This window comes from Mesitornis unicolor, unplaced genomic scaffold (assembly GCF_000695765.1).
Source record: "Mesitornis unicolor isolate BGI_N332 unplaced genomic scaffold, ASM69576v1 scaffold12131, whole genome shotgun sequence".
In the NCBI taxonomy this organism is placed as follows: Eukaryota; Metazoa; Chordata; class Aves; order Mesitornithiformes; family Mesitornithidae; genus Mesitornis; species Mesitornis unicolor.
The window spans coordinates 77,123-103,023 of NW_010163308.1; the positions used below are offsets into that span (position 1 = coordinate 77,123).

At 44.8% G+C, this 25,901-nt stretch overlaps 1 protein-coding gene across 1 annotated transcript in view; it reads right to left on the reverse strand.

Moving 5' to 3' along the window:
• Nucleotides 1-25,901, reverse strand: part of DNAH9 (dynein, axonemal, heavy chain 9) — a gene marked incomplete at both ends in the record, with an annotated part of 117,268 nt that overhangs the window by 76,224 nt on the left and 15,143 nt on the right. The window contains 16 exons of the mRNA XM_010193929.1: nucleotides 4,113-4,287; nucleotides 5,810-5,957; nucleotides 6,633-6,741; nucleotides 7,231-7,358; nucleotides 9,422-9,632; nucleotides 10,098-10,385; nucleotides 11,616-11,754; nucleotides 12,059-12,216; nucleotides 15,035-15,139; nucleotides 15,984-16,140; nucleotides 17,274-17,434; nucleotides 18,877-19,116; nucleotides 19,795-19,920; nucleotides 20,906-21,058; nucleotides 24,005-24,131; nucleotides 25,265-25,395. Of these exons, the coding sequence (XP_010192231.1) occupies nucleotides 4,113-4,287; nucleotides 5,810-5,957; nucleotides 6,633-6,741; nucleotides 7,231-7,358; nucleotides 9,422-9,632; nucleotides 10,098-10,385; nucleotides 11,616-11,754; nucleotides 12,059-12,216; nucleotides 15,035-15,139; nucleotides 15,984-16,140; nucleotides 17,274-17,434; nucleotides 18,877-19,116; nucleotides 19,795-19,920; nucleotides 20,906-21,058; nucleotides 24,005-24,131; nucleotides 25,265-25,395 (2,556 nt within the window). The remainder of the gene's footprint in view (nucleotides 1-4,112; nucleotides 4,288-5,809; nucleotides 5,958-6,632; nucleotides 6,742-7,230; nucleotides 7,359-9,421; nucleotides 9,633-10,097; nucleotides 10,386-11,615; nucleotides 11,755-12,058; nucleotides 12,217-15,034; nucleotides 15,140-15,983; nucleotides 16,141-17,273; nucleotides 17,435-18,876; nucleotides 19,117-19,794; nucleotides 19,921-20,905; nucleotides 21,059-24,004; nucleotides 24,132-25,264; nucleotides 25,396-25,901) is intronic.

The window sequence follows — 25,901 nt, forward strand, 5'->3', positions numbered from 1 at the left end:
GTTGATCACTCTTGGTATGTCTGAGATTAGATAGATGGATCAATTTGAAAAAGAGAAATACGTGCCTAGGACTAAACAGACTGCTTGATTGATTCCTGGTGCCTGCTTCTTCCAACAAACAAGGACACAACATCCGTCTACATCTGTGGTCATGGTTAGTCAAAGCATGCATACTAAAGCCCTTCTTCATAAATCACACCACTCTTAATATTTGGTTGTTGTCTTCTGGACTCCTCAAGCCACAACGTTTTGAGGAAGCAGGATTGCAGACACCAGTGTACCAAAGCTCCAGAGATAGACCATGACCCTTTGGCTCTGCTGTGTTTCTGCAGTGCCATACCACCCTGGGAGCACCCACTTTCTTGCCTTTCCCCATTCTGTCTTTCTATGCACGGAGATTATTGAGCATCTGAATTTTTTCAAGAGTTGGAGTGACAGTTTTGCTTTAGATGCTGGGTCGAGACTTGCAAAATGTGCCGAGTCCTCTCCCCTACCCCAGGTCTCCTGTATTATTTCAGGCCAGTCACTCCACCTGAACCCCTTCCCATGCAAACAATGGGGATTTCTGCCCAGGGGAGAAGTAGGTGGAGGAAGAAGAGGAAAAGTGCAGTTAAAAAGATGTCTGTGAAATGCCAGATGCATAATTTATCCAGTTTTAACAGCACAGTTTCTTCCTGGGGCATCTGTGAGTCATTCCTCTCCATAGCCATTCAATGTGCTTTCCCAGGCCAGAAGCCCAGGTGGGACCACCAACACATTGCCCATAGACTTCTAAGCCTTCATCAGGAAGTCTGGGTTTGAAGCTGAACTGGAGTGTCCTCTGTAAAGTCTCCTGAGCGACCGTCCACCAAAAGACCAGACGATTTGAAAACCACATCATTAGTATCCACAATTTTACAGTCTCTTGCTATTCAGAGAGGCAGAATAACTGTAATTCTCTATTCTCCTGTTGTTATAACTCCTCAGCACCAGCAACAAAGTAGCCTGTGGCAGAGAGGGACACACATCACTGCTAAAGGCTTTCTCACAAGGGTGCCCTTACCCCTGTGCAGACAAACTGCCTGCAGCTGCATTGTGATGGGCTGCCCACACTCCCTAACTGAGCAGTTAAGTGAAGCCACTCCAGCCCTGGCTCTGTTTGCAGAATGGTGTCAAACTCAAACTGCTTCCTTAATAAAAACCCCATATGGACTTCCACTAATTTCAGAGCCTGGAAAAGGCAATTCTATAATCTGTTTTTATACAAAGGCCCTGCTACCCACCAACAAGCGCAGAGTAGTGGGAAGCCTCCCAAACTCTTTCTCCTGACATTTCGGCAGCAAAAGGTCAGCACGAAGGGCACCTTCAGTGGAAAGCAATAAACAGATTTCAAATTGGATCATTTTTCATCAGGCTTCCCTTCACTCAGACTGCTGTATCCTCACACTCTCAGCTCTGACATTTACAGAGCATCACAATCAGTGATGCACAATCCAACCTCAAAGTCAAACCACCCAGAGGGATGCTGTGCCTGCGCAGCACAGCTCCTCCTACAACCCGCACAGCAGCCCAGCACGAGCATGCTGCATCCAGGCCACCACTCCCTGGGGAGCCAGACAGACAGTAGGTAGCAACGCCTGCGATGCCAGGGACTGACTCTGCCACAGCACAGGGAACGCAGTGTCCATCTGCCACGCGACTGCGCTCCAGCCGACTTGCTCGAGGGGCTATAAGCTCCTATAATTAGAGAGCAGCTGAATGAAGCAAGGACAAACAGTGCTTCACAGGCTTCGTTGTGGGTTTTTTGTTGTTGGTTTGGTTTGGTTTTTTTTAAGCCATCCTACACTGACAACACAGGCTGAGTATTATAGCTGGCACATAGGAAATTGAGGGTTAAGTCCTACACAAGGACCAAGAATGCTGGTCTTGCACAGGTCATTCAATGGCCATGAGGTGTTATGGCACCAAGTGGGCACTAAGCTGAGCTTTAGCTTTGTTGTTTGTCACTTTCTGAAGCATCTGCTCCTTAGTACAAAGCAAATGTGAAGAAACCAGCAGACATTGTTTGTCTAGCATTGAGGCACGCAGAAAAGAACACAAAGAGACTGCAGCCAGCATTGAGAATGGCAGTGCCTGGGCCCAAGCTGGGGAATGATCCCTTGTGTCAGGTCCATGGAGAGACCTCTCATGTATTCCAGACCACGCAGAGCTTGACACAAGCCCACTAGAGACCAGATATGGATCTCTGAGCCCTTGACAGTAATGCCCTGTCATCAGGCAGACAAACACATCAGGATGACATGCTTTAGACCTGAGTTTAAGCTATCCTCTGACCAAGAGATGCAACCATCCAAGAGGGATTGGGCAGAACCAAACCAAGCAGCTCCAGCAGGTGCCCAAGGTACTTCCATACACAAGCTTTGCACTACTCACAGTGATCCTGGTGCCACTTGCTGAAAACCCAATGCTCAAAATCTAGGCCTTCAGGTGCCACAAGTGCTCTTAGACCCCTCTACAAGTGCCTCAGGTTTCTCCTGCCTGCCTCTGAACCAGTCACATTAAAAATCTCCAGCTTGTACAGACGTCAATCTAGAAACAGCAACACCAAACGAGGCGAAAGTTGTCCTGCAGGCACGTGCACAAAACCATGGAATGGAGCCAAGGGTGGCCCCAGTGTTGGCATCACTGGCAGCAGGGCTCTGACACACAGTCCACTGTCTTCTTGTCCATTATTACTATTGGACATTGTAAAACAAACAGTAACAGCTTTTCCAGTTACCTGGAAATCAAGACACCACAGACACCACCCTGCTGTGCGAAGCTGAGCCATGCAGCCAGGAAATGGGGCAGAACAGGGCACTGGGATGAACACAAATGCCCATTTCTCTCATGTGCACAAGACATTGGGAAGAGATAGAGAACAGGGGGGTCAGAGGAAGCAGCACAACCCTGCTTCCCTCAGATAAGTCTGGAGAAGATCCTTCCCAAGATCCCTGTTGTTCACATGCTACAGCTCCCACCAAAGCAGCTGTGTTTCAGCCGGAAATGTCTGTGCTTCTCCCATGTTTTAAGGACCAGGACATGAAAGGGGGTTGGAAAAGTGCAGTATCAAATGCCGTCCTTGAGAAATCTCAGTCTTATAATAATATCACCATGCAAGAGATCACACCCACTTCGTCTAATGCTAGCTGATGTATTCAAAGGCTGAGAGCTGCAATTAATTCATAGATGTGCTGTGGGAAGTACCATGGAAAGTTCTGCCCCGTTTTCCTCTGCCTCTCAGACATGAGTGTACTTTGAATGTCAGAGAGAGTGCTAGTGATTCACAACCTGATTAATCCTCCTGGCCTAAGAAGATCCTGGTCTTTGGATTGTGCCCTCCAGCACTACAGTCTTGGGTGTGGACATCCATCCACCAACACCTTGACTGAGCCCAGCAGCCCATGCCAGACCACCCAACAGCTGACTACACAGAGAGGAGTTCAAGCTGAGTGCCTGCAACCACCAGCCTCAACCCTGTCAGCTTGTTCCCAGCAAAGAGCATTTCAAAGAGTAGAGCTACTGCCTACTCCCACTTAAGCGGAAGCACATAAGCCCATACTGCCCTGCTGACCACTCCTCTTTCTTATGGACTTCTATCAGAAATTGAGGAGAGCAAATTCTTGACATCCACCTGTGTTTAATAAAAGCCAGTGGTGACAAAGCACCAGCTGATTTGTGTTTTACAGCACAACATCTACATGTCAGTCAGATGGCTGAAAGGCTGCTCCATTGATACATTAATGTGATGTCAGTCCTAATTTGATCACATTATGCACAGCCATGGGCCTTCATAAATTAATCTCATGTTTCTCCCCAGTGAAATGTGTCAGAATAAGCAAACATTCCTCCCCCTTTATCACTTGACCCCTCAGCCATTCTCCTGTGGTGTTACACTCTGGATAGATGCTATTCCTTTGTGAAAGGAATTGTTGCGTTCAGGTTTCTTGTTTATTATCACCTGTATGAGAGGCTCAGGAAAACAACGTTACTGATAAAGCACTATGTTTTGGAAAGAAAACAAAACCAAAAACATCCAAACCCAAGACAAAAAAGCCTGTGTAAAGATGCTGAAGTGACATCTTCCTTCTTACCTGGTCTTGAAACATTGATCCACCAAAGGCCCAAACAGCAGCAAAGACAAAGTAAAGTTCATAAAGCTCCTTGGGACAGTCGGGTGGTGTGTTCTCCTCCGTCAGGAGGCAGTCAAGGAGGTAGCACAACATCTGAACCATGCTCTGCTCAGGAATGGGAATAATCTTCTTAAATCTAAGGGATGGAAATTGAAAGCACAGGAAATATAACTTGGTCCAGCAACACAATAGCTCACAACCCCAGAAGACAAGCCTATAGAAATGCCTTTTCAGAATACTAGCATTTCACTTGTTCCTTGGATCTGCTGGCCCCAGCATATGTGCAGGTAATAACAGTAATCAGAAGTTTCAAGCGTTTTAAAACTTTGATCTTCTTGAAAGAAGTAAAATGGAAGACTTGCTAAAGGCAAAGATTTCCTGTGAACACGATGAGTTCAAAAGCGGTCAAATGGAGGAGTAATAAAATAAACCCTTTCATCTTGCCATTTTACATTCATTTAAGCTACACTTACAGAATTCCAAACTACTATTGTAGCAGCACTGAAGTCCTCCATAAAGTAATTATAGCTATTTGAAAGGTTAGTTCTACAATTTCTGAATTAAGCAAGCTACCAAAATACCCAGCTCAGGGTTGCCTGTAGCTAATCCCATGGATTTCACAGTCTGACACAATGTTCTGCAAATAGAGTGGAGAACGTCCGATGGACTTTGCCGGCAACAACTATAACCAGCTTGGTCCCCCAGGGAGCAGCTCCCTAGGAAGGTCCTAAATCCGACTTCCAAAGACCTTGCCTTTCACTAATGCAGCCCTTTCTGACAGTACCCCATTCTGATTTTTGTCTACAACTTCTATGCTCAACTGTACACTGATTTTTTTTTAATGAAGTTGCAACTATAGGAAACAAGCGAGGATGGGAGAATCTCCCTTACTTAAGTTTGTTGGTACTCTACTTCAGTCAGTTCTCACCACAGTATGAGTAAGAGAGTTGTCTCCCATGAGGATAAGCAAGAACCACACAACTTCTATGTGGGCACTGCTTAAATGCTAACTCAAACTAAGAAGTACCAGGACCTTTCCAAATATACATATTCTTCATGTTCATTAGATTGGTGTCCAACCACGAAACATGGCCAGGCTGGATGCCCACACAGACTGACTTAATTTTGTTCAAATGCACCAGGAAAAAAAAATCAAGAGGGAACTGCTGGCAGAGCAAATCTCACCCTCTCCCACAAACACCAACTTCCTTCCCATCACTGAGGGCAGAAAAAGAAGTCAGGAGAGGAGAAAAAGAGGATCTTCTCCTTTGCCTTCCATGCTGCATACTGAAAACTTTCCTCCAGCTGTGGTCTGAAATCTGTTGTACTGAAAAAAACCTCATAGAGGGGACTCAGGAGGCTGAAAAACTCTCTCTTTAGGATGTCCTGGATTTACTTTCCAAGACATAGAGAACTGATACAAGAAATATAAGAAGAATCAAATCAAGATCAGATCTGACTAACAAAGGATGGGCAGGAATGTCAGCTCTCCCACCTCACCCTGTTGTTACCCAAAGCTTAAGACAATCATGCTTAGGGTTTTTAGGGCCAAGAAGGGCCATGAGCATGACAACCCCAGCACAACACAGCTGGTATGGAAAGTAGCGAGTGTCACCCTGCACTTCCCAGCAGAATTACAATTGCTCTTCAGCGGATACCTTGTTCTGAGGGTGTCCAGACAAATCGGCAGGTACTTATCAAACAAAATGGTTAAGTTGGCTCTTTCAGACTGGATCTCTCTCCTGTCAATCCAGCTGCTCACCGGGGGATTCCAGCCCAGATCTGATGGGTTGATGTACAGGATCCCTTTAGACCCAGGGTAAGAGAGAACGTACAGTAAGGACACAGCAGAGACTACTCCTTTCGTCCAACAGAGTTCCTCAGCTACTTTCACACAACTGTCAAATATGCCTGGGTGTACCATTGCCTACCCCATCTTCTTGCCCCACTGTGGAGTAGAAACATTAACAGTCGAGAGACTTAACTCAGGAAACCAGGACATTTTTCATGACCCTGCCTCAAATTCAGAACATGGTCTTGCCTGAGTCATGTTATTGCTCTGGGCCCCATTTCTGCGTGTGTAAAACTAGGGGACACCTTCATTCCCTTCTTCCATACTTCATACACTTCTCCAGAAGATCAGGAGCTATTTGGAATAGGGACTGTACCTCTCCTCATCAAGTCCATACAGGGCTTTGCATAACAGGAACACTCTCTCAGCAATGCTGAAGCCATGATCACCATCAATGGTCAGATACCTCTGGGTAAATCTCTAAGATGAAGACAGCTCCACATATGGATTTGGGGTCAGGATCCTCAGTTTGTCTGTGTTTCAGGGACATACTCTGTCCACCTGCGATCTCAGGTCAAGTACTTTCAATAGGAACCAAGTTGTCCAACAAAAGACTGGTTAGTGGCACTAGATCCCACTTGGTCCATGCAAAATCAAAATCCCAGTGTGAGGCTCAGGCCAAGACTCACCAGCTCTGGACACAGTTGCTGGAGTGGCTGTGTGCAGGTGGCTGATCTCAAAGACCAGTCGCATTGTTGGGTTCAGAGGGATTCTCTCGTTGCTTGCCAGGGTCAGCACCTGCATGTGGCAGATGGACAGACAGACACACTGATGTCTCCCCCAGGAATAGGAATAAAAAGCATTCAGAAGCACTTTGCACTAAAAAGCTTGGTTGCTGTCAGCCTGGTTCCTCGAGGCAAAGCAGACCATTTCTAGAAGGTAGTAGAATGAGCCCTCTTTCTTGCATGACCCAGAATGAACAGCACTCCCTTAGGGTGGGGACAAAAGTGTAGGATTATAACTCTATTCTTAAAGGGCCTGAAGTTATGGTTAGGACATCTGTGGTTACTCATAAGCCCACATCTCCAGGAAAGGGAAATTCCAATGAAAACATGCTGTGAGCTATTTCCCTCATGCATCATTTTCTTTATGCAATATTGTTTGGTATATCTGAAGAAACACAATTTTATTATTCTAGGAGATGTTATTTCAGCATCTGCTTTTCTCCTAGACTGAATCATCTCATGCAGTCAAAGAATACCTGCTTTTTTAACTTATATTCATTACCTTATTATCATCCATCACAGTATTAAGAGACTCAATCCACATTGGATCAATATCTCCATCTAGTACCATCCACTTGGGACCATCATGTGTGATGTTGGCCAGCTCTCGCATGATTGATGAAAACAGTCCTGGGAGGGTGACAGGAATATTTTGATGAACACTTAAGTGTTGACGCCAGCTCTAACAGTTTTCTACAGCATCTTACTAAAAATTATCCTAACTAATACTTTCATCTTATGCATTCAAAATTCTGTTTATCTGTACACAAATATTACTATATCACAATATGGGTGTAGTCTGCTTTGAAGAAAAACAACATTATCAGTTACCACCACTGAAAATGACTGCAGACCTACAAATGAGCTTCATTCCTACCAAGAATCATATGGGATAAGAGAAGTGAGGACCAGATACACATAGGCAAAAGAAGGCATGTATTACACAATGCAGAGAAAACCATCTGAATATGCCTTGGAAATTCTTAGGAATGTTTTTTTGTAGCTATCAGGGAAATCAAGATGCATTAAACACTGGGTCATGGCTTTAGTGAGATTGAGGGGAGAACAAGCACAGAATGACATTGAATGACAGAACAAAATGTCAGTAAAATCAAGGAGACAGAGAGGATACAGTGTCTCGAGGGGAGTAAATAATGAATTTTAAGAAGACCAAGAAGGCTGGGAATAGAGCAGCAGTACTGCAGAGCAAATGAAAACTCCACAAAACTATCGCTCTCCTCTACACGTGAAAATACCTAGGGAGACGCTGGTCTTCATGAAAAAACATCAGGCAAACATTAAAAAAAAAAGACTCTCTTCTTGTGATTTGTGACAAGCACACTTTTTTTTTTCCTCCAGGACAAGCTATTTCTTTGTGATCCAGATCAGGAACAGCTAGTGGCATTATATGACTGAAGACAAAGCTTGTGCACAACAAATGCAGAACAGCTCACTCGAAACTCCAGTTCTGAGATTGGGTCAAAAACTTCACTGTCTCTGTCTCGACTCAGTTCTTCAAATGTTGATCATATGCCTTGGAAACTGCTCCAACATAATTACTATCAGAAATAGCTACTGTCTCAGAGCATTAATGCTTCGCTCTTATATACTGCAACAGCAGTGGAGAGAAAAGTGCCTCTCTCCCAACTTTGTGTGTCCACACCACCAAGCATTTATAGGATTTAAAAGAAGAGTTTGGGTCTACAAAAAACACTTCTAGAGGAGAAGCGTTCCCTTAGGGGACCTTTTACCACCTGACACGTATAACATTTTCAACTCCTGACAATGAAATGAGTGACAGGCTAGAAACCACTGGACAGCCACCTGTAAAATGTCCTTCCTGCTGTTCAGTGCCACCACAGTCCTCAATCTGCAGTCACTGCTGCAGCCAGTCTGCAGAGTTCAGGTTGTATCCCACGCTTTCCTCTGTCACTTTGATTTAGGGTCCCTAATTACAATTAAAAAGAAGTTAACCCTGGCACTGGAGCAAAGCAGGGGGTCAGGGGAGGTCTATGGCGGAGGCCAGGGGAGGTAGGTGACAGCTCATCTCCTGGCGGCCTTCTGGCCGAGGATGATTTATGGCAAGATCTTCCCTTACCTCCCCCACACCTCCCAAACCAGCTGCACACGTAAATCAAAGCTGCCTTTACATATTGGTCATAACTGAACATTTTCACTCCAGTTTTCTGTAGTCTTTCAGCAAGTTTTAAATGCTCATCTTATTTTCCTCACGAGTAGTCAGGATCAACAGACTAGGAAATGCTGGTGTACCAGAGATCAGGCAGCAAAACCATCTGTTTTGAGATCACTGGAAAACCACCATTTTAAGGCTGCTCTGTGTGTGTTACCAGCAGTGAAAACCTGAGGATGGCACATTTTGGGTGGGCCCAGTGCACACCATAGGACATGAGAGAACTCTCTTCCACCACCAGTCCAGTCAAACCCGAAAAACTGCCTGCCCCATTTAGGAACTGGTAAGTGTTGGTATTAATGGTCATTAGAATTATTCTTAGGTTAAAAGGTTAAAGTAGACTTATGCTATACTTCCCATTTGAATATCAAAAAGCTAAAACATCCTATGCATCCTTTCAACAACAAACTGTCCCGTGGCTGTGAGCAGCAGACCTGCATATAAAAAGTTTATTAAAAATATCTTCTTTTATCTACAGATTCAGATACAAAAAAACATTTACCATCTTTCCATTCTCTTGTTGCTGGGTTAATGATGCCAAAAAGCTCATCGTTGGTGACTGCCTTGGGGTTGAGGTCTGTCCAGACAGGACGTCGCTTCATTATCTGGTAAGTCTTGTTCAGGGATCTCATCACCTGAGACTTGCCTGTGCCTGCGTTACCCACCACGAAGACAGAATGCCGGACCATCAGTAGCTCCTCCAGCTGCACCACCTGAGAAAAACACTCCCAAATATTAGACAAAGATGCCAAATTGAAGTTCAGATCTACGAAATAGCTCTTCTCTAGAAAGATGTGACCCAAAGCACAAGCAGATTTGACGCTGAGTTTGGTCTAGCCACTCTAATCATCAGATTAGGTAGAAATCTTCGGCCTGCAGACAAACCTCCAGAACTATGGACATCTGACTGCCTTCAGCCAGTGAGGCCCTGCTCTCCAGGCACCACACTTTCACGAGCCTACAAGAGTTATCCCCTTTATAAACTCAGAGACTGAGCCAGTGCTGGCTTTAGTGGCAGATGCAACTGCATCAGACCCAACACAGCCGACAGTCCTCCTTCAAGGTCTGCCTGCAAAGTGAATATTGTGCAGAACCCTCTTTGTAGAAGCAAAGGTGGTTAAGAAAACCTTAATGATTTTATGGTGATGTAGGTACAGCAGAAGATTCCTTCGTCTTACTTTGAGCACAAAGTTGTCCTCAGCCTGCAGCCGGAGGTCCAGCACAGCCTGTCTCACAAATGACTCAAAATTCAGGTCACGCTTCCGAGGCACATCCAGCGCAGGAAAAAGATCTCCAATCAGCCCCATGAACACTGGCACATCATCAGTCACAATCTTGGGGATGTTGAAGTCACGAAGAGAGCGCATCAGAACCTGGTCTTCAGGTCTCTCTGGGTCGTCTCGCTTGAGGGAGCCAGCAACAACTAGCACTGACTTGATAGCACGCAAGCCCCAGTCATAGTGATCCTACACAAGGGAAAGGAAAAAAGGAGGAATGAGTTTACGCTGAGACAATACACCACCATACAGGGCAAAGAACTAGCATCTCCAAACTGCCAGACAAATTGGCTTTGAAAATATATCCAAATCTGTTATTTGTATTGTGGCCAGAGACCCACACAAGCCTGAGTTACCTGATTTCCATCTCAGTAGGTGATATTCCCATCAGGGACAGTATTAAAGAGTCTATTTGACTCTTTAATACTCTTTTAATTCAGCTTTTCATGTCATTTCATGGGCTCACATTTGGCAGCAAGACAGTAGTAGGACTTGTGCTCTGGAGACCTAAGCAATTTGTTTCACCTATGTCATGAAGCAGCTAAAGCAAATCCAACAGAACCCTTGGATATGCAGGAGCTACCAAAGTAAAATGATTGTTAGTCCATTACGAGGCCTCAAATCCCCAGGTTTCTCCATCCTGCTCATCACAAGATTACAAGGTCTTAGGTCTCAGAGGAAGTCCACCAAGCAGGGGCCAGTAAAGGCATTGCTGAAAAAAGGACAACAGAATTAGATGGGAGGAACTCTCAAGCCAATAAACAAATCTTTATAATTCTACTCTGTTAACACTCTTCAGAGCACAGCTTGATAGCTGACTGCTTTGTGTGGGAGGCCACAGCTTACACCAAGACCTCCAAGGCACAGCACAAAGTTTCTATGACAAGGCATCATCCTGGCACAGCCAAGATCAGGTTTCCCATCTGGAGTCCTGATTCAGCTCTTCTCTAGACCCAATTCTGATCTATGCAAATGATGACAAGGAAAAATCTGATTTACTTTGCACAGAAAGTAACCCTACTTTGTCAGTACCTGACAAAACCTGGAACTGTTGGGCTGAACTCGGAGAGGGACAGATATCATAAATCCCTTGCAGGCAGGATAATCAATAGAAACTAAGAGACTGGAAAGCAAAGGGTCACTGAATACTACCCCAAACATGGTGTCATTTGAGCCCACTGAAAAATCGCTTTAATTAATGCAGCTGGTTATTTTGGACCTATGGATCCTCAAGTAAAGCAGTCTGAAAATTTCATTGATCACAAACCTTCTCTTCTCTCAGCAGCTAGTGCAAATGGAGTCATTAAATAAAAGCTGTGAAACTTTCGCCATGGAGCTGAGTGGCAGAATGCCATGTTTCTGCTGACTTTGGAAATCAACAGGCTTCATTGTACCATCCAGCCACAGAAGTGGGCTCACCTGCTTGGACAGGAGCTCTTTGCAGAGCTGGTACAGAGTAATGAACTTTCTGGCTAATGCCCGGGCTTCAATGAATCCCTCAGCCACCAACATAATTTCACAGATCAGTTCAAAGTCTGGCACAACCATCGCGCATGGCCTGAAAAGAGAGGTGAGAAAAGATTGCAAAAGTAGTATTTCTTGACTACAGGTCTTAGGGAAGGTGGATTTGCAGCTTTATCTTCCAGTTCTCCTTCACACACTGCCTTTCCCATCAGAAGGGCCAGAGCTTCTTCACCCTGCCTGTGCGTTCCTACACCCAGGTTTGTTGCTCAAGGCAGAAACTATGTGTGAATTCCCAATGCAAGTGAATTCCCCAAGGAAATGAAGTCAAGTCTAGATGTTCCAAAAGGCACTTTCTGCCAGTCTTATAATACAGGTCACAAACCCTGACCTGAACTCACCTGAAGAGAGCCTTTAAATTCTCAGGTAGTTCAGTTCGTCCTGCATAACCAGGGTTCATAGTGATGAAAATGCCTACTGTGGGTACTAAGTTAATGTCTTCTCCAAGAAAATTGAAGGATTTCTTCTTCTCCCGTATTGCATCTTGCACACTCTTCACCTAGAAACAAAGCCAATATTATAGTATCAGTGCTCAGTTATTAAAAATGCATCAGACAACATGATGAGCAGGTCGTATCACTGTATTGCTTCGGGTTTTTTTACTGACCATATAAAGCTTTATACACTGTCTGGGGTAAATCTGTATGGCAGTATCAATCTCCTATCCCAATCAAACTCTGACAGAGCAGAAAAGAGAGTTGAAGAGATTGGGTAGTAAAAGTGCCAAGGAGTTGCAAGAACTTGCACATTTTCTCTGTAAGACTATGATGGGCATGGGTCAGGAAGAGCAACTAAGAGCAGAAAACTGCCCCAACATGCTTGCATCCCACCTTGGCTTTTGATATCCCCTGTGGGATACTTCTCAGCACATCTCACAGCAAAAAAATGCCAAAGACTAAATAATCTCTTTGAACTTCTCAAGCTAGCAGGAGGCCAGATGTGTGAGACAAGATGCAAGGCTGTCCAGGCATCCACAGCCAGCAATCAAATGCATTCCCAAGAGTGAGACACAGTTTGGGCCACTGATTCCCTTCACCCATCTCCACCTCTGTTCACACATGACACTCTTCATGTCATTCCAAAACTGTCCTGTGCCTATTCTGTTCCTCGATTGGGCCCAGAAAAGGAACAGCATTTCCCAGTAAACTTCACCTCAGCTCAATTGCAAACTGATCACTCGATATAATTTTTAAAGATTTTGGGACATCAGATGCTTAAATTAAAACCAAAACAACAAGGCAGAAGTTGTAAAACCTCCCCTGACATCTTCACTCACTAATGTTATTTTTTTTATATTTGCCTGATTGCAACTTTGTTCTCATTCCTCACCTTCCAAAGAGAGCAAGTTTATTAAAGCTAGATGACCTTTCTGCAAACGGAACTTCAGTGAGGGAGAAATCTCTCTATATTCACTACTCTAACCTTACTGCTGTTTGCCATCTTAAAGCTAAGCAATTAATCGGATTTTTCTCTGCAAGGAACCATATCGACATTAGCTGCATGACTAAGACAGCCAATTAAACATCGCCATGGTTACACTCCTAATAGCAGCCAGGAGACACGATGATGGAATGACAACTGTGCAGCTTTCTTCAGAAGCTGTGCTCCAGCCAGGAGCGAGGGAACCATTAGCAGTTGAGTCATATCTGGGCTTCTTTTGTTCAGCTTCCCTTTTTATTTTAAGATCCTCAAAGACTTTTTTCAATGACAACTTTAAACTAGAACCTGATGGAAGAGAAATTGAGAGGGCATGATACATAAAGTCCTACACCCGCCTGGGGCTTCTTTGGGATGTCATGTAAGGAACCAATTATGAGTGAAAAAGCGACGAGAGGAGTCAAGAGACCATGGAGGGGTTCAGAACAATGTCTTTGACTGAAACATTGAACAAAAGTATAGAAACTTCTGAGCTCTAGATCTTTCTTTCTGTAATACCAAGCCCAAAAGGGGGTCTAGGAAAAATTCAGCACCTCAGTCAGACATTGGCATCCTAAAACCTGCACTCAGCTGACACTTGGGTTCAGAAGAACTTAGATACTTTGGTACCTCAGTTTTCAGAAGCGAAGATCTCAAGGTTCAAAACTTTCAGTTCTGCACATGTCAGAGGTGTCTTGGTCTGGACAGTACAGTTGAGCACCCACCCTCTGCTCAAACTCCCCTGGTAGCTGGATTTACCTGGCATTTTCAGAGGATACCAATGAGATTTAGGATCTGGACAACATTCAGACACAGGTCTCCTTCAAAGCAAGGGCCAGAAGAGGTACCAGGATCTGTTCTCATCCTGCTGCCTCGTGATTATACCTGGGCTGCCCCAAATTTCAGCCCCTGCCAGAGAGGATTCACACCAGCAGCACCTACCCTAGGTGTTCCTTCACCATCCATTGGGCGTGCACAACCAGGGTATGCAACGCCTCTCCTCCTGCAGTCCTTTCCCTTGTATAAAATAATTCCAGATTTCCTCATGGGCCCGTAAGAGAAAGTGAAGGAGGAGGCAAAGTGCCAGATTATATATAAGCACAAGAGAACAGGACTCTCTAGCACGAGAGGGCAGTCTCCCTTCTAGCTCTTCTCCAAAGACTGCTGCTGTGCTTCACACAAGACTCACCAACAAAATGCACTGAATGGTTAAACTACGGAGGAGATGAGAAATAATTCTACAGGAAAAACACCTATGCATAGCCAGGCACAGCTCAAATAGCTATCTTCTAGCTTTAATCTCATGCTATCAGGGTATCCAAGGTAAGCACATAAGCAAAGGCTGCAGATCTGCTGTAGCTTGCAGCTAGCAAGTGTCACCCAGTTGACACCAGCTTTCAGGAGCACAGTGCTGCACCCATGGGGCTGTACACATTCCTCCTAGGAACTGTGCTATTCAGTTGGGAATACCCTCCAAATCCATTTTGCAGAACTCTCATTGCAGACACTGGAATTAAATCTACAGCCATATATATAAAAAGGGAATGAAAGAGGAAAGGAAAGAGGGAAGGAGGGAGGGGAGGAGGGAGGGGAGGAGGGAGGGGAGGGGTACATAGCCATGGTGTATCCTGATGCAGGAAAAGATGCTACAAAAGAACTGCCTTAACACAAATACTGTAACCAGAGGAAGAAAAGAAGTGACAAAACAAATTGTAGCACATAACTGCTAGATTTAATCAGTGCTGAGATATTCATGTGATTAATCTTGGGATGTAATCCCTCAGCTGCCTACACACAGAACTGAAAACGGCAACATTCACTTTCCATATTTACCCTTACTCCAAAGACTGCAGCATGGCTCTGCCTTGTTTGTATTTATTTACGAGCATTTCTCCACTAACCTGTACAGCAACCACAGAAAGGACCTCAACAGAGATCCTGTTGAATTCATCAAAACAGCCCCAGGCTCCTGTCTGGGAAAGGCCTTTGTAAATATTCCCACAAGACTGGAAAAAATAAAAATAACAGCAAATTACAAGAGTGAAATCACAAATGAAATAAACTCCAGTTAAAAATGCATTTTATTTCCCAGCCTGTTTATTTATAGCAATTTATAGTCTATAGTGGGTATTTAGAAAAGTGCATGGAAACAGCAGGCACAACTCAATTATAATATTTATAGGTCTGCACAGTTTGCCACTTGATTTGCTAATTGCCCTCTCTCAGTGTATCTGTGCACTAGTTTCATTTAAAGGTCACCTGTGCTGAATTACTGACGGCCCAGCTTCCTGGGAGAGCCCATAAGTTGAATAAAATATGATCTGAAGCTACCAAAATCACTGTACCATGCCAGACAAGCAGAAAACAAGACTCAGCCTAACAATTCAGCCTTCTGCAGGGGCTGAAAGTTCAGCACATTTTGGACTTATTCTGGCAGAGGATCCTGAGAAATCCAGGACAGGTCCCTTCCCATGCCAGAGCCTGCCAGCCTGTGAGCATGCCAAGAAGAAATGACCAGGGTTGAAGTACTAGCACAGCCTCAGTCTCAATTGAACAGGCCAAAATTTTTTAAGAATTGCACTTGGAATATAACTCTGGAAGGGAAAGGGAAGGCGTAATGAGGCAGAGAGGACAGTTCAGGTCTCTGCCTCCTAAAGAACTCTGTGCAAGTCTTGGAGAAGAAACGGGAGGAGAAAAAGGTGTCCAGCAGAAGGGAACGTAGCTGGTATTTGAGGAGAGGTAATGGATCACAGTGATCTCAGTTAGATTACTTCCAGTCTTTAGGTTTCATGGGGCCCCAAACATCACCAGTCCCAAGTGATAGCATTGTGGCTTGGGTGGGAGCAGTACCTTGTAGTCCATCTGCTCAGAGCAGTTAAACACATACACCATGATGCCCAAGGCTCGCCCCAAGTCTTTTGTAGTCTCCGTCTTGCCAGTGCCTGCAGGGCCTGCAGGTGCTCCGCTCATGGTCAGGTGCAGCGACTGGGTCAGGGTGATGTAACATCTTAACAGCAAAGGATGTAAGAAAGAAGAAAAGAGACTGAGACTTGGTCCAACAGGTCACTGTTGGGCTGCAAAAGAACAGCACCAGTGCAATGTACTCAGGAGAGCCTTCCTTCTGTAAGCAGTATATGGGCAGAGTGCATGTGTAAACTGAGTCCTCTTGGGCACTAATTACCACCTCTGCCCAGCTGTGCTTTCTCCAAGAGACACCTATCACCTTCCACCAGGGTCTGCCAACCTCTTCATATCCAGTATTGTGCTTTCTTTGAAACCTCATACTGCTCAGTCATACTGGACATATCCCACATAGTATGGGAAAAGGTTGGCTTTTCTGAAAGACCTTCCTCTTGCTTCCCAGTGCTTTTCAGCCCAAAGCAGCTCTTTTCCTATCACTGACAGAAACATGCTCAGATGGCCTATGAATGATCCCTCTCAACACTGCAGAAAACTTCATCATGCTTCAGCCCCATTGTGCATCAGCAAGCTACTCCATCATGCTGATGATGGACATCAGGGAGGTGCCCACACATGGGTTTCCATTACTCTCAGTATAAGCCACACAGCTGTAGTCAATATGGCCAGCAAAATCTGATAATGCATGGTATCTTGGCTCAGCTGACTAATGTGGGTGACTAGAGCCACCTGAGAAGCTCTTGGCCACTGAAATGTCACATAGGACAGAAAGATACGACAAGGGTCCACAGGAGGCTTGCACACTTCTGGATTGGCAGCTGGAAGCAAGGTGGGACAACACAGAGCATCTCAGATCACCTAGGTGTCCCCATTGAGACAAATGAACCAAGCAGTAGATGTCTACATCAAGATGTGATGAAACCTTTCTAGACTCACCAGCTGTATAGGGTGTGGGTAACCCATGCACAAGCAGACACCAACAGGTCAGCATCTTAATCTGTGAGCTGAATCCCACCCTGGGATGTGAGGCATAGATATCCCAGAACACACCACCAATCAAATCACAAAGCAGGTGAGAGGTAGAGCTCTGCCACCAGATTTCTGGGCCACGAAGAAAGAACAAGAGGGATGCCAGTGACAAAACTAAATCCATCTTTGATTGGCAGCTCGCTCTGACTGTGTGGTGAAGTCCAGCTATGACAACATTTCCCAGGTACTTACCTGTCAGTCAGTGGAGTGATCACAAGCCGCGGGGTATTGCCAAGGTATTCATAGGAGTACAGGAACTGGGCATCACAGATGTTGGCAAAGCAGTGTCGCTCCTCGTCTGCCCATCTGTGCCGGAGCTGTGACAGCCAAATGAACGCCTGGGCATTGTCCACCTGCAACATACCCACAAGCACCATCACAGAAAGGCCAGGGATGCCAGACACACACAGCTTAAGTGCCAAAATGGTGACTGCAGTGAAGTTTTCACCAGGGATGGACTTGTTTTCACTGTCAAGGCAGGTGGGGTGAGGAAGGTCACCTCCCTGCAGCACACTGAGAAATCTCACGTCCTTATCTCCCATCAGTACAGGGGAGGAACAAAATCAGTGACCTGTTGGTGGGAGAGGAAAAAGCAAATACGCAAAAGATAAAGCAACACAAAAAGGCTCCTGAAGAGGACATTTAAGAAGCAGCAATCATGAGGAGGCTCTTATAATGCAAACAGAGAGAAGGAGCAGAGGCTGTCTAGACAGGGAAGGGGCCACAGACAGCACCAGGAAAACAGACTGGGGACAGGGGGACAAAGACAGCCATGGCTAGTGCTCTCTCACAACCAGCAGGCAGAACTGCTTCAACACAAATCAGGCCAAGGCACTATTAAGCCCAGCTGAGCCTTGAAGCCAGAAACCCTGTGAGCAGGCTGGCTGCCTCTGAGTAGACAAAGATGAAGGTAGAGCCACAAACCAGTGCACTCAGAGCACCTTCCAACCCACCTGCACAGCTGGACTCTTGGCACAGTATCAAGCACAGGCTAGTAGTGTGGGAGAGGTGTGCAGGACAAGGGAGTCCCAAAGGAGTCCCTGTGGCCTCACACCAGACCAAGGAGGCTACAAAAAGAAAAGCCTGAATGTTTTTTCTTACTTTATAAAGCCATAACTGAGACTGCACTGAACAGCCTTCCAGCACACCACCATCATCCACTTACACATGCCTCGGCAAGAGGGTACAGTGCCACACTCTCACTCCCGATATGAATCTGTGGCAAGTAAAACAAGTCCCTTCACAGAATCACAGAACGTTAGGGATTGGAAGGGACCTCAAAAGATCATCCAGTCCAATCCCCCTGCCGGAGCAGGAACACCCAGATGAGGTTGCACAGGAAGGCGTCCAGGCGGGTTTTGAATGTCTGCAGAGAAGGAGACTCCACAACCTCTCTGGGCAGCCTGGGCCAGGGCTCTGTCACCCTCACTGAGAAGAAGTTTCTTCTCCAATTGAAGTGGAACCTCCTGTGTTCCAGTTTGTGTCCGTTACCCCTTGTCCTATCATTGTTTGTCACCGAGAAGAGCCTGGCTCCATCCTCGTGACACTCACCCTTTAAATATTTATAAACATTAATGAGGTCACCCTTGGTGCTGCATGGTCATGATACAGAACAGCACTGCAGGTTTACGGAGGCTTTCTGCCTCTTTACTACAAACATACTGTAGAAGTAAATTTAGTCATACATTTCCCACTAAGACAGGCAGTGAGCTCAATGGCCTTTGGTTGGCCTGTCACTCCTGTAACCTTCACTCCAACGTTCAACACAAGGCCATGCTGAGCTGTGAACACAAACCTTCTGTGCTATCATCTTTGCCACCACATCCCGAGCGTGCACGTCGATGGTGCATATGGTCATGATTTTCTGCCTGTCACCCTTGGAGAGCTGCCCAGTCAACATGGTAACGAGGGTGTTCAGCTGGGTCACTTGCTTCTTGTGATATTCCTTCATTGCATTCTCGTAGCCTTCTTCAACCCTGGCGAAGGCAATCCCAACCTCGGTTGTCCACCAGATCTGGGTGCAGGAAAGTGCCACCTAGGGAAATGGCTAGCTCAGTAACAGAGAAAACACCAGAGCTTCCTTACATTCAAGAGTGTCTGTTCCACAGAAAGATCAAGGATGAAGTATCCATGACATGAAATTAAGTATTTTTTCATACAGTAGTCACAGCAGACAGGACAACAGGGATTTGCCCATTTGACATTCATTTAAAACATCATATCAGTAGTAGACACACTTAGCAGCTACTTATTAGTAAATCAGCACCTTTCACAGGCCTGACACAGCAGAGGAGGAAGAGACCACAAGGCTGTCAGAAGTGCATCTGAGGGGCTCTTTGTTCTCATTAGTACTCACCACCTTGTTTTCCTGCTGCACCGCTTGCTCCTCTGCATGTACAGACTTCCCAAGATCCACAGGATGCAGCAGGCACTACCCAAACCCCTGAGTTCTGTAACCCAACAAATAACTTATCCTCCCTGGAGTCCAAATCAGAGCATAGAGCTCAGCCTAGAAACTCCATCAGGAGATTATCAGAATAAAGGACAACTCATCCTTCCTCCCTCCTGATCAGCACAGCAGAGCCTAGAAACCTCCCCATGCACAGGCAGAGGTCATTACTAAAAGAAGAGAAGAGCAGGATTAAAAGGGAAGCCAAGTGCTGCTTTTTCCCATGCATCAGCTTGAGAGGAGGTGAGAAGCAGAGGCAGATACCTGGGCGGGGTAGTCAAAGAGCCACTGTTCCCTTGGCTTCTCCTCGTAAGCCATCACAGCTTCTGTCATCTCGTCTCTCACAGTAGCCCTCATGCTGTCTAGTACATGATTCAGCCACACTTCAACCTGGAGAAGAGATTAAATGAGAATAACACATTTGGTCTTCTTAAGTGCCTTTGGTAATTTGTGAAGATACGGAATGGGACAAAGATCTCAAATTAAACAAGCCTCACAGACTCCTTCAGACTGCATGAATTTCACCAATTCTGGTACTGCAGAATTGTCATCTATTTCCAGTCACCAAGAATATAAGGCAGATTATTTTTAAACTCTATTTATAAGAGAAACCAAAATGAACTTTAGCGATGAGTAATTTGGTTTGGTGTGTTCCACCTGCAGGCCATGACAGAATCACTCACGGGATTTGGGCACAATCTGTCAGCAGAACGACAAAGCTGCTGCTGAACTTGGGAACAAAAATAGTATTTCAGAGGCAAACTGACAAGATAGTTTAAATGCAGGCAAGCTCCATCACAGGGGAGCTCAGTAGCTGGTATGGTGTACTTTAGCTTTCTGTAATAGTCCATGGAGAAAGGTGCAACTACAGGGACAGATAAGCTGAACAGTGGTTTGATTCTTAAATGTTATACTTTAACTCATAATATGAAAGAAAGAAGATTTGGAAAACAGGAAAAAAGGCTTTTCTTTCAGAAGATACCCAAGCAGAGGTACTATGGAAGGTAGCTAGTAACCTCAGCTTAGTCTGTTTTCAATGCACATCCCCTCTCTTACCGAGGATATTTGTAACAATCTGTAAGGCTAACCTTCAAAACATCTTAGAATAATACAAATAAAAAACTAGTTAGAAAAGGGCCACAGTCCTTTCTCTCATTGTGGACTGTGACACCTATGCCTCACCTTAGTAAGGACCTATCCACAATTAGACCAAGGACTGCAGTGTAAGGAGGAGTTAAATTACTCATCACCTCTTCCAGCCCTTCTCACACACAAATAGTGAAGCTCTACAATGTTTTGGCAACAGATGCCCATGCAAGGGCCAGTAGAGCAGACTCAACAGGACAGTTTTGATAGATAATGACTTCCCTCTCACCTGCCCACTGCAGTCACAGGGTTCACTGAAACGGACATATTCCCCCTCTCTACTGTACATTCCCAGGCCAACTTTGGTTGGCTTTTGTTCAGAGTCCAGCTGGAATTTCATCTTGGCCAAGTTGTCAAAGAGTTTGGAAAGATGATGTTGCACCTGCAAAAGGAATTGTACCAATAAAGCAACTGAGAGAGGACAAACAGAATGGAGATCACCATACATGTCACAGGCAAAATTAAGTTCACAAAGCATGATCTGGCACATCTTGGTAGCACCACATCTTCTCATACATGGCCAGGATACTGCCAGTGCAGGCTTCTTGCTGTGTCTCCCAATATTTCCACCTATTTCTACACCATTTAGAAAACAGACATGCCTTAAAAGAAAAAAAAATAAACATCTTATTTCCAAACTGGGAAATCTCCCATGCAGGGCAAAAACATGTAAAACATTCAAACCTTGCATGACTTCCTAGTCCCAATTTCCCTCCATGTACTGATCAGAGGTCTCTAGCCATTGCTCCATCTCATCCTCCTCTCATCACACTGTGAAGTTTTCTTCACTATGAACCTTCCTGGTTTTTCATCACTAGAAATCAATTTTGTGCCAACAAAAAGTCCTGAATTCTCCTCCATGGAGAAGAAAGACCTTTATTTCTGCCCAAGAACCATGATAAACAGCTCAACAACCCAAACCTTCTACAAGGCCCCCATTTTGACCAACAGCACTCTTTCAGAAGGAAAAAATATAATTCAGTCCTGTCCGGTTCACACCTGGCTGAGTTTGAAAAGCCAACAGGGAGATGCTAGTATCACTGCTATAGGCTCTCAACATCGGTACCTGCCTTCTGGGAGCTAAGCAGGTCACCAACGCTTCTTCTAGATCACTATATAACACACAACTAAATCACTGCGTGTCACATGTCACTGCCAACAGGGGGGACTGATGTTCCCACGGCAAGGGTCAGCTCACAAAGCAGTCCCAGACAGGAGGTGCCTCTCTCAATGACAGCCAGAAACAGGGATGGAATCCCATGGGTGGAATAAGAAATGAGAACAGCTCATGATGCCTGGCACTCTAATGTTTTCAGAGAAAGATGGGTGGACTTGCCCATTTAATTCTGACTCACTGCCTTGCAAAGCATTACAACGCTCCTTCTCACAAGCTGTCCTGCAGGTGGACATACCTCAGTAGCCTTCTTATGCACATTCAAGCAGGGCCAAATCCTGGAATGTACTAAGTACCTCCAAAAAGCCAAGGGCACTCAGCTTCCCCCAGATAAGCACATCTCCTTTCAAATATTAAGTAATTCAAAGAAACCTTTTCTTACATCTAGAAGTTTCTGCTCACAAATCCCTACTGTTCGTTCCCAGACCCGGGCTAGTCTCCAGGGCTTTGGACATACTCCAGCACTTGGTGCAGTACTGCTCCTTGAGCCCTAAATACACCTGAATCTGCACACGTTCAGTACCCAGTTCAAGAGGATAATATCACTGTGTATTTCATCCACCTTTAGGAATTATCAGACTTCGAAACTAGTGGAAAGTCTGGGTTGTCTGAGTGTATATATGTATGATCCTACTTGACATTTACTTTTATTTTACTGCAAATAATAATATTCAAAGTTTTGAATAGCTGAAAACACCAGGATTTTCTTTTTACTACATGTAGCATTTCTAAACAGTATCTTTTCTTTGCTTCCTGTGTTTTTTTCCTCTCCATTTTAAGTACCAATCAACTATGTATTTATGACACTCTGCAGGCTGAAATCACCCAGCAGCAGAAACAGATATAAGCAGTGTTAAAGGTTAACGGCAAACAGCAGCGTTTCCAAATGCACGTGCAAACCTGCTCTATTCATGTGCTCACATGAATGCTGAAAATGATGAAAAGCTTAAAGAAGGTGAGATAACTCACTACTGAGAGATGGAATAAGGAATTCATTCTTTATCCAACACTATCCATTCGCTGTGAACATTTTGATTGGTTGTACGTACCACCCTCGGGATAAATGGTGCATCCTAAACAAGGCCAGACAGAGCACAGCACTGCCAGGCAAAGTGGCCAAGGTTTTCTGACCTTGTAGCTCTTGTAGCACCAATAATTAACCCTAACGTTGCTATGCTTTGTATGGAAAAACATCTGCAGAACTACTTGGGACTGAATCCTCTGAACTTTGCCCATTGGGGGAAAGAAGGTGTTTGTGCTCCTCTGGGGAATAGGGCAAAGAGCACAGTGAGGCCAATTCCTAAAACAAAAAGTTTAAGGTTAGTACAAGTTTCTCCACAGGATAACCCAGCAAACCAACAAAGTCAACAGGACTAATGACATATTTGGAGTGATTCCTCCACACCTGGCATTCAGGTGCCATCCCCAGAACCCAGCCTGGAAAGGAGAAGCCTCCTCAGTCAGATGGGACAGAAGCCCAGATACTCACCCTGGCCCCTGAGCTGTGCAGGGATGGATGGCAATCCAAGAGATCTACTTGTTTGACTTGGCCATAGCCACTGTTTGATCACCAGCTTTCAGGCTGTGCTCTTCTCTTCCCCTATAATCAGGGAATCCTAAAGATCTTTGCACAGGAGAAGGAAGAAATGGCTAACTAGCAAATGCCTCGTCTGCCTAAAAGAAAAGGGACCTCTCCAAGCCATCAGTTGTCAGCTCTTCCACATTTGAATGCCCACTCTGTGGCTCTTTCAACAGCAGATGCTGTTTGGTGGCATCTCAGATTGGGGATCCAAGGTCAGAAACAACTTTTGGCTTAGATGCCAAGAAAGATGGTTTACTCCAACCTTATTGTAACTCAGCAGAAACCAAACCACTGCTTTTATGGCATCAAACACATAGCTCTACTCTGTGCAGCACTTTCAGAACCATCTGCAAGCATCACCAGGGTTAGATCAGACAACATACAGTGCACATGTTGCCTTTCAAAGATGACAGATGAAGGCCAGCTGTGAAAAGAATTATTATTAATCCAAGTGAAGGTGGAAGAAAAGAACTCAAGGAAGGATAAACTGCAGGAGAGTCCCAAGACAGCATCTTCCACTGTGATATTACTGACAGTTGGAAAATGCAAGGGTGATGCAGTTCAAGGCTTACCAGCTGTGGATTGGTGCCATTGGAAAGAATATCCAATAAATCTGCAGAAGAAATGAAGTAAAATCTGGGAAAGGCCAACCTCTTCATGTCCAAATATTCAGCCAAAGCCTTTTCACACAGAGACAATCTGGAGAGACAAAGCAGATAAACAGAGCCCAGGACAGGTGGGTAAATACCCTTTCATGTTTCATGCTACAGGTCAGGATATCAAGCAGAGTCTCCTCTACCATGGGAAAATGCCAAACATGAGCTAAGCCTGTAGGCAGGTCATCTACAGCATTTTCTGGATAGATCAACAAAGCATACATTAACTCATGGATCTCTCTACTCCTAAGGGTTAAATAGCCTAAGAGTCAGAGAAGCCTCATTAAAAAGCAGAAACACAGGTGGAAGAGGCTAGAAAGGCTTTGCAGTCTGACCTATTGTTTTAGACAAGCTCATAACTGACACGAGTGGTTTCATACTGGGATGAAAGTTTCCATAAATGATTTTATTCTAATGAGCCGCATTTTAAAGTCTGATTCAAACTTACTCAGCTTTTTGTGTTTGCAAAGCCTGAAAGGAAACTTGTTTCCTCCGATCAAAAATGCATCTTTCAGTGTTTACATGCTAAACTGTTGCTGAGCTTACAAAGTTCATAAATAACGTGCAGCTAGTCCTCTGTGAGGAACACTGGAGTTATCCGATTAGAAAATAAACTAAAATCTTTATTTTAAATGAATAGTTATTACTGACACAATAGTCATCGTATTAACTTTTAAGTGTGTTCCAGGTAGACTAGCTCATAAGTTAAGTGAGGATTGTATCCATGTCAGGACACTAAGGTCTTTCCCAGGGAGTCTAGTTAGACCACTTGTCAAGGGTATGCATGCAGAGATAATTTTGTAAATTAAAGAACACAGGCTCAGCTTTGCTGCAGATATCCCTGCTTGGACTGCTAAATTGATATTTAAGACACAGTATTTGAGGTGGTGGTGAGGCCACGTGTTGCAAAAAACAACTGAATGCCTAGCTTTGTATATGTGCAAATCAATATTCAGGATGAGAATTTGCATGTATACAACGCCTGATTCCACTGTTGGGGTTTCAGGGTAATGGGTCACAAATAAAAAGAAGCGAGAAAGATCAGAAATGTTGGGACTTCGTGAATGCAAAGAATGAACAGTCTAGGTAGAAAGCCTTGGAGCAGAGGTTAAGCAAACTCCTTAGAGTTGATCCCAGCCTCTGCCAAAATACTGGTATTTTTGAAGCTCTACTCACCTACTCTGAATGTCTTCCAGCTGTTGAGACAGACCTGCTTTGTTAGTGGCCTCAATTACATTTGGGGTTTTCTGAACTTCATAGGTCAGTTCTTTAAAGTCCACGTCAATCCCTTCAAAACGTCTGGAGTCCTAAAAAAGCAAAACAAGGAGCAGATTCACAGTAAAACATTACCTTTATGCTAAAACAGTCCATTCTCTGGGTGCTGCCTTTGGGTTGAGGGTAAAGTCTCTCTGCAGAGAGCCTCCTGTCCAGTGCAGAGCAACTTCTCCACCATTTCAGAAGGTCTTTGCCAGCCATGTGGCCAAAACAAGTCTTCAACCAGCATTCGCTTTCTCACTTTATCCAAAGGGGTTGTGGATAAAGTGATCCCTGCAGAAGCCAGTGCCTAAGAACAACCACTTTCATGGGTTTGAATTCCCCTTTAAATGTCTCCTTATAACTCTTCCTTTGCCATATCCAGATGAAATACCAAGTTTCTCTGGCCACAACAGCAAGAGATGCTCCCATATGGGGAAAACGCTATTGACTTCATGTGAGTTCACTCTTCCCCTCTTGTTAAAGTTCAAGAGTCTCAATGCTCATCCCTGAAATGGGTATGATGACACTTGCAGAGGAGAGCCTTTCTGTGCCTGGA